General features: G+C 30.5%; 1 protein-coding gene across 1 annotated transcript; it reads left to right on the top strand.

Annotated features, from left to right (window-relative positions):
- The first annotated feature begins 270 nt into the window (after positions 1 to 270).
- LOC101221780 (superoxide dismutase [Cu-Zn], chloroplastic) lies at positions 271 to 4,145 on the top strand. Its single transcript, XM_004145720.3, has 8 exons — positions 271 to 640; positions 1,153 to 1,214; positions 1,330 to 1,369; positions 1,496 to 1,591; positions 1,691 to 1,722; positions 2,012 to 2,087; positions 2,413 to 2,466; positions 3,862 to 4,145. The coding sequence occupies exons 1-8, from the start codon at positions 355 to 357 to the stop codon at positions 3,885 to 3,887; spliced, it is 672 nt and encodes a 223-aa protein (XP_004145768.1). The 5' UTR covers positions 271 to 354; the 3' UTR covers positions 3,888 to 4,145.
- The last annotated feature ends 5,013 nt before the right edge of the window (positions 4,146 to 9,158 follow it).

A 9,158-nucleotide genomic window follows, 5' to 3' on the forward strand; every position in this document is an offset into this window, starting at 1 on the left:
TTCATGTTGGACGACGAAAGAAAGCAAAACAAATGCCAAAAATGTCTAAATGGTAGCTCAAATTTCATTTAGATCTCCCATCCCAAATGGTATCATTTCTCTAATTTTAAATACATCACACTTATTACAATATTATGGATTGGTTAAACAAAGTAAATTACAATAGGACTAAATTTATAATTAAACCTCTTAATTGGGTTTGAGAGAAGACCTTTGAAGCCACGAGGGGTCGGGTGCGAAAGAGACATATCATATAAGCAGTTGGTTGCTGTAAAGTGGCGCACTCATATCTACTGGTAGCCTCCATTTTCAATCTCTCATTATCCCATTATCATCGACAGTACCCCATAGCTAATGCAAGCAGTTCTTGCAGCTATGGCCGCACAATCACTTCTATCTGTTTCCCTTTCCAACTACGTCGCATTGCCCCCATTCTCCAATTCTTCATCTTCATCTTCTCTTTCTCTCACCTCCTCTTTCCATGGCGCCTCTCTCAAACTCCCTCGCCACTCCCTCTCCCTCGCTGCCTCCGTTGCCCCAAAACCCCTTGCTATCGTCGCTGCCACCAAAAAAGCTGTCGCTGTCCTCAAGGGAACTTCCGCCGTTGAAGGCGTTGTCACGCTCACCCAAGAGGACGATGGTCTGTACACTTCTTACTGATTAGTTTTTGATTTACCCTAAGACTTGAGGAGGGTCTGAATCAATATTTAGTAATTTGCTTGTTTTTGGCTGTTTGAGTTAAATGGGTGCAGGAATTGGAATAGAAGTGGGTTTTTTATGCGTCTGGGTTATGAGATTGATATTGGCTTTGATTGAAATGTGATACGTATAAAGTGGGTTCTTAATTTTTGCCTGCATTTCGTTGTTCTTGACATTTTTTTGTCCTGATGTATTGACACGCACATAAGTTGACTTTTAACTTCAGGAGCATGATTGTATTGATTTTGTGACGTTTCCTTTCTCCCAGGGTCTGTTGTAACTATGTTTATTCTATGACCAATGAACTTGTGATGACTTTTCCCCGTCCGAAAATTACAATTTATAAGCACAATATTAGTAATAGTAACAAAGGTAACAATAATGAAGATGGCAATGGTAACGATAGTAGTAGTACTAATACTGTGATTCTGAAAAATGTTGTATTGTTTCTAGGTCCAACATCTGTCAATGTGCGTATTACCGGGCTCACCCCAGGTCTTCATGGATTCCATCTTGTAAGTAATTGCACTGAGGCTGCCATCATCCATGGGCTTTGTTGCAAATTCAACCAGCTAGTTGAATGTCTGAAATGTTGTTTTAATCAATACCCCTTTGTATTTCTTCGTGTAGCATGAATTTGGAGACACAACAAATGGATGCATTTCTACAGGTAGTGCATGATCCCATGTTCATTTTTGAGCTAGATATAGCATCAAGAAGTTCTTGCCAGTGTGGTTGTATTTTTGTACAAGTTCATCCGTGCTTCTCATTTGTTGTTATTTATTTTCAACTGTAGGAGCACATTTCAATCCTAACAAGTTAACGCATGGTGCTCCCGAGGACGAAATCCGACATGCGGGTGACCTGGGAAACATAACTGCCAATGCTGATGGTATATGCTTTTCTTCTTTCTTCTTTGATAGATGCATCATTTTATGTTTCATAAATTCATAGCTTCTAATTCACCGTTGCAATGTTTTTTGATATACAGGAGTAGCAGAGGCAATCATTGTAGATAACCAGGTGCGACTTTGAGTATTGTTTCTATTATTTTATCCATATATGTCATCAATCATCATCACAACTCACATACTCAGAACCACCATGAATGGACATTGTAATAAGTAATAACTATTAATGTTGGTAGTGGCAGTGTTGCTGGGAGAGGTTTTTGTGTATATGATACATGCATATCTATCCCTTCAGACTGCAGCTACCTTATTATCAACAAATTTAAAACAAAATAATGTTCAAGCCTTTATTTTAGATCTACCCCTCTAACATACCCAGTTATTAATTCCTTTATCTGTAGATTCCTCTTAGCGGCCCCTATTCTGTAGTTGGAAGAGCCTTTGTGGTACATGAGCTTGAGGATGATCTAGGAAAAGGTATGTTCAATTCATTGTTTCCGTTTAATTACATGTTTGACACGTACTTTTCTCTTGTCATTTGATCAACCTACTTAATCGATTTATCATACAGAGATACTGACTAAGAGAATTTAATTTAATTAATTTATTTTCTTGTTATCTTATCTTCATTAAACTAAACAGATTAAGCTATTAGTATTATTAATTCAATTATGGAAAAAGAGATTTTAATTCTCTTTATAGATAGAGCCTATTAGCCGTTGATAGCGACATTTGCATTATTTAACTGGGGTTTTCTTTCTTCCACTATCAAATTTAAATTTTTCTGGTTATGATTATGTAGGAGGTCATGAACTCAGTTTAACCACTGGCAATGCGGGTGGAAGATTGGCATGTGGTACGCGGACTAAAAGATCTTTTTTCTTCTCTCAAGAGTCCATAGTTCCTTTTTTCTCCACACTTCACTACTATATTTCTAAGATAGCTTAATTTGTTCATTTTAAATAAGTGATAAACATGGGTGAATAAACTTCATTGAGCACTTCCTCACGAATTTCATTCATATCTCATATCATCCTAACCTCTGCTCAAAGATGCAAAGAGATCCATAGCTTCATTTAAATTATTTATTCCAGGTCTTGTGCTGTTAAGTGTTATGCATACCTCATGCCATGTATGTGATTTGTTAAACTAATTTGCTTTGAATACTGATTGTACTCTGCTCAAAGATGCATGAAGAGGTATAACTTTATTTATAATTCTTAGTCCAGGGCTTTCTCATATCTATTTTGTTTTAATGCATACCTCAGGCCATGTGTGTGATTTGCTAAACTAAGTTACCTTTGCATACTGATTGACCTCTGCTCAAAGATGCACGAAGATTTATAACTTTATTTAAAATTCTTAGTCCAGGGCTTTCTCATTTCTATTTTATTATGTATACCTCAGACCATGTGTGTGATTTGCTAAACTAAGTTATCTTTGCATACTGATTGACCTCTGCTTAAAAAGATGCACGAAGTTTCATAACTCTATTTAAAAAAATTTGTCCAGGGATTTCTTATATCCATTTTGTTGTTATGTATACCTCAGGCCATGTGTGTGATTTCTTAAACTAATTTACCTATGCTCAAAGATGCATGAAGATTCATAACTTTATCTAAAATTCTTAGACTAGGGCTTTCTTATAACCATTTTGCTGTTGTGTGATTTGCTAAACCAAGCTACCTTCGTACTGATTGACCTCTGCTCGAAGATGCAAGGAGATCCATAGCTTTATTTAAATTATTAGTTCAGGGCTTTCTCATATTCATTTTGCTGTTATCTATACCTCATGCCATATGTGTGCATTTTAAGTTGCAAGGCAGGTAAGTGAGTAAAGTATATTTCAATTATCAGGCCCTTCGTGTAGGTAGATATGTGGTCTAAAATTATCTGCGCTGGCTATTTTTCTGCTCTGATAGCCTGGCATGACACTTTTCCACCTTTTTCTAGAAGACGTACTTTTGAATAGAAGCTAGAAAGTAGAACCTACTCAAGTTAAAAGAGTTCTGCAGAAAGAATCAGCATAACTCATGTGTAGCTGTTAATAATCTCTTAAATTAGCCACTAATCAACTGCAAATCTATTGCTTTGCTCGAGTGCCATTGACTGGCAAGAGTAAAATCCAGAAATTCCCTATTAGCTTCTAAGATGTCTAAATATTGTTAACTTGTAAAATATCAACCAGATTTGTGCTAAACTGCTAATTGGCCGATACAACAGATTCTCAATCTTGTTTTCATCTTTGCAGGTGTTGTCGGTCTTACTCCTGTGTGATGGTGACAAACAAACTGTGTAGCCTATGAGGTCGGTACGAGGTATATGGAAGCACTATTATATTGTCAACCACTTTTCCACAGTCTCGAGTTTCTTTTCTTTTGTTCAGCATATAAATTGTAGTCTTGGGAAGACAGTTTCTTCACATACTCATTGATACCTGTTACTGTGCTTTCCATTAGCTGAATAAAATTGACCTGCTGCTTGAGCTAATGTGTTTGAATAAAGATTTGTTAACTTCAGAGACTTTTGAAGAGATATGATGTTGACAATCCCTTTCACCTTGGCTGGATATCACACCGCACTCCTTTCCTCCATGTTTGAAATCTTTTAGAACTATAGTTATTAAAATAAGTAATTGCAATTCAATTTGAAGTTTAGTGTATGGTTCCACTTGCAATTCAATTTCATGTGGATTCCAAGTACTTGGCTCCAAGTTCATTACATGTGAAGGTAGCAATCCTTTGTTGTGGATGAGACACGTGGAAGGTGTTTTTGATGGCAATGTAATTCTTGTTGGAAAAGCCAAACAAAACCATAACCTGCACTACCAAGCAACCTAAAATCCCATTTACATTACAAGAAAACAAAAATCTTAATGATAATAACAATAATTCAAGCAACCTGACCCTAATTAGGCAACCACTCATGTCCCCTTCATTTGTTCATAAACATTCAAACACTTTTTGTAGCACCAAAAAGCTTTGAATATGATTAAGACCTGTCTCCTTTTCCTTTTTGTTTCCACTCTCTTCTTCTTAATCAGTGAGTAGATTAATCCAAATATACTCTTAATTTTGTGCAACTCGGTTCTAGTAGACTTTAATTACATACTTTAACCAACCAAAACATCAACAGTATTTCGTAGAGATTAGAAAATGAAGTTAAATAAAAGTGAAAGGAGAGGAGTAAACCGAAAGAAAGAAAGAAGAGAAGAGTAAAGAAAATAGGTATGAGTTGCAAAGAAGAGGAAATGGAGTGTTTTTAAGTGAAATGGTTGCTTCAACATAATATGTGGTTGGAGTTACACTTCACGAGGGGGGCATGGAGTTAGATTCACGAACTGAAAGACAACCAAAGCCTAACTTTAGGCTTGCAGTTGGCTTCCAGTCATTTTCTTGCACGAATATTGCTATCTTAACTCTATTTTTGCATACCATTCATTTTTCTTTTCTTATTAAAACAATCTTAATTTTTTTCTTTTTCTTTTTCTTTAAAAAAAGGATCACTCAAAGCTCTTTTTTAGTGCATGTAAGTTGAGGTATGTGCAAAACATATATATATACACTATTGATTGATAGAAAAAAAAAAAAGTGAATTATTAGCCATATTAGATAATCAAGCTTAAAAAATGATTTTTGGTCTTTAATTTTTAAATTTGTTTAAATTTAGTTTTTCTTAAAGGTATTGTAATAAACTTGAGTAGGAGATTTAAATCCAAGATCTTTTATTCTCAAGTACTTCTATAATTATACTGATTTAAATTTAGATTTTATACTGGATAATTTGTGAAAAATAATAGAGATAAATATAATTTGCATGTAATGCTTGAAATTTGTTATAACTGCCCCAATCTACTTCTCAAACTCATCAATATGACCATCCTATCACACCCACACCACTAAGAATAGAGAGTAAAGGGATTTAATGGCATAAAGTGTTAAATTCAACTTTCTCATTATACAAAAAAATAAAACATTATATTATTAATTATATGAAAGCACATTATTATTTTTCTTAATCCACCCATTTAGGTACGATTAGAACTATGAATTTCAATCACTACCTATACTATATTCTCACCAAATCTTAAAGATTACATACTACTAGTTTACTATATCAAAAGTCGATAGTTTCATCTTTCACTTCTCAATTATTAAAATAATTTAAAAAATATATGAAAATTAAATAAAAAAGAGTAAAAGAATATATATCTAACACACTTCCAACTATCATGAAACTATTGACTAAATGAAATTAAAATCAATGTGGTAATACCATGAATTGTTGGGAAGAGGTTTTATTTGACTAATTCATTAGAGACACATAAAGCATTAAAATTCTTTCATATATCAATATAATTTAATTAAGATCAATATAAATATAAAGAAGGTTAATTTAGGTTTAGTGATAATTAAATCAATTTTTTTTTTCTTTCAAATTAAGTAGTTGAGATCTAGTTAGAAGGATATAAAAGAAAGTGGCTTGCACAATACTCTCCTTATTTGGCTATCTTATAAGATAAGACAATGGCTTTTGAGTAAAGCTATGAAGCATTTTGAAAAATGCTTCTCTCTTTCTTTTTATAAATATACACACATAGTAATATAGAAACTTATATATATATATATATATTTACATTATTGGATTGGTTAAGTGTCTATGGATAAATGATTATAAAATTGGGTATGACTTTCTTACAAAATTTGGTCCTTTTTTTTAGAGTAAGCAAAGTCTCTATCCATATGCTTCAAAAATAAGATAGAAAAGTATACAACCACTTTTTTTTTTCTCCATATATCTCTCTTATATATAAAGATTAAAAAAAAAATTATTTGTTTCATACTTTAGGATTATATTAAATTAAATGTCTACATGCATGTTTATAACTTTACTTATTATTAAGCAACAACTAAGAATAACTTAGTCAAAAGGTCAAATTAATCACATCATCTTGGTTAGCTTTTCAATTATATTTGGTATAGCTAACTTATAGCAATTATAGTTTGCTTATTTTTCTAATTAGATCCAGAAGTAAAATCTAGATGCTAAAATAATTACAATTAATTGACGGATAGAAAAAATGAAATGGAACTTAAACTTTCCACTTAGCTAACTAACTATTTTAATATTATAATTGTTTGTAATATATATTATACAAAGAGTCTAAAGTTGAGAGGTTCAACTTTAACTAAACTTGTTCGTGCATACATACACATATCAGTTAACCTAAGCTCATGTTTGGTTATATATTTTATTTTTATTACTATGTCGTATGTCATTTAAGAGTTCATCGATTTAGAAAGTCTATACTTGTGGAAAATAAAAACCTAAGCTTAGGTAAAGTTTAACCTTAGGTAGTGTTATGTTTGGGTTTATATTTAAGTGCGATTAGTAAATCAAAAAAGTTAATTATTGTATAGTACAATTAACTATATATATAACAAAACGTCATGAAAAATTGGAAGTAATTTAGTTTATTTTTAACTTGGAAACACTTCTGTATGTTAGTCAGACCGTTAATATTTACTTACATTTTTCAATATATTTTAAAAGAAATTACTTTTAGAAAGTAACTAATTAAAAAACAACAATTACATTATAAATTACCTCTATCTCTAACTTAAACAAAATAGAACTTAATTCCCATACATTATATAATGGTTAATTTTCATAAATAGAACGATAAAATATTTACATCTATAGAATAACTTAAAGAAAAGCTTAATATTTTTTTTTTGTTTTTACTCGTTTACAACTATTTTTTAATTTCGATTCTTTCTCTTCTTCTCTATTTTTTTTTTTTTTGCATCATTCTCTATCCTCTCTTTTTTATAATCGCCAACAATAATTCTTCTTTCATCGTTTTTCTTCTCCTCTTTTACAATTTTTTTTCTTTCCATTATCGTTTTTCTCATAACTTTTCTTTTATTTTTTTTCAAATTGCTTTTTGGTTCTAGATTGTGTACCAAATATACATATACGTACAACCAAATTTAATCGAATTATTAAAAAAAATCTTTTAGATTTGGCTTACAAATTTAAACGATTCTATATTAAATCTAAACCTAAAAAATAGCCAAATTTGAGTGTACCAAAAATATTTTTAAAAAATCATTTAGATTTTATTTTAGATTTAGATTTGATGATATTCTCAAATTCTAAAGGATGATTTTCCAAATTCATTATGCGCTTGATGTCAATTAATCGATGACATTTTTGGATTTTTCTATATAGAAATAAATATTATGGGCTTTGCTCATGTTTTTAAAAAAAAGACTCCTATAAAAATTATAATTTATCCATTTTATATAGGGGATTTAAATTCTAACTTTTTTTTTCAAATCATGCAAACTAATTATCCAAAATTAATCAAGTGATAAACATCAATTTAAACATATTTCAAGTACTTAAAGTATTATTGATTATCATTTCAAATGTGCAAACTTTTCCATGATAGAATGGTTGAAGTAAAAAAAAGTATAAATATAGTTATATAGTTATATAGTCTATATTAATTATATATAATGTTTCATATAATTATATTATATGTATCGATGGATATATATTATATTGAGTGAGTAGTGATGAGTTAAGTGACAGGCAATGAAGAGAATTATATTTATTTAGTGAGAGAGAATTGAAAAGGAAGTGGGTAGCCATATAGTTCAAGTTGCAAGAATGGGTTTAGTGACAATTCACAAATACACTGACCTCACAGCTTACAAAACTTGGATCCCATCAATATGAACAAAGACTTCCCATTTCATTTTACACCAACATTAATTACAATCAAATCCATACATTTTTTATATTATAATATATATTTTTTAAAATATATATATATATGATCAAATGAATAAAACTATATTGACAAATTCAGTAAAATCACTGTAATTATAAATGTCTTTCCTAATATTGTTATTTATATATACATGTATTTCACATTATTATTGTTATTATTATTAGTTTGTAGAAATTGACTCATACCTCATCTAAGCTTACGGTCCCCTCCCCAATAATGGTTATTTGATGCTTAATTAATGACCCCTTTTTATACTTATGTGGCTCTCAGTTTTAAAAATATTATATGATATATAATACCATTTTAAAATTATTATATTGATTAAAATAAACTACAATTAAACTATAACGAACCATTTCGGATAACAATTTCACATTAACGTCCGTTTTTTTTATAATTTGTGTTTAAAATATAAATTATTTTAGTTTGTGTTATAAATATCACGTGAGTTATTTTAGTTTTATAACAAAAAGTAAAAAAAATATCTAAATAGTGTCCAACAAATGAAAGTTTTAATATGGTGTTTACCGAAACTAATTGGGGTTAATGAGAGATTTATATTGAACATGTTTTCATGATTAATTAGAATCTAATTTTCAAAATGGAAATTATAAGATTTGCTGGTTTAATTGCTTTCATATTTTTTTGTATCGGTTAGGTTAGAAAAACACATGAACTTCTAATCCACTTTTAGAAACAAAATTGAATTTTAAAAAAAATAAAAAAATCGAATGGTGTTATCAAAA

This window comes from Cucumis sativus, chromosome 6 (genome assembly GCF_000004075.3).
Source record: "Cucumis sativus cultivar 9930 chromosome 6, Cucumber_9930_V3, whole genome shotgun sequence".
In the NCBI taxonomy this organism is placed as follows: domain Eukaryota; kingdom Viridiplantae; phylum Streptophyta; class Magnoliopsida; order Cucurbitales; family Cucurbitaceae; genus Cucumis; species Cucumis sativus.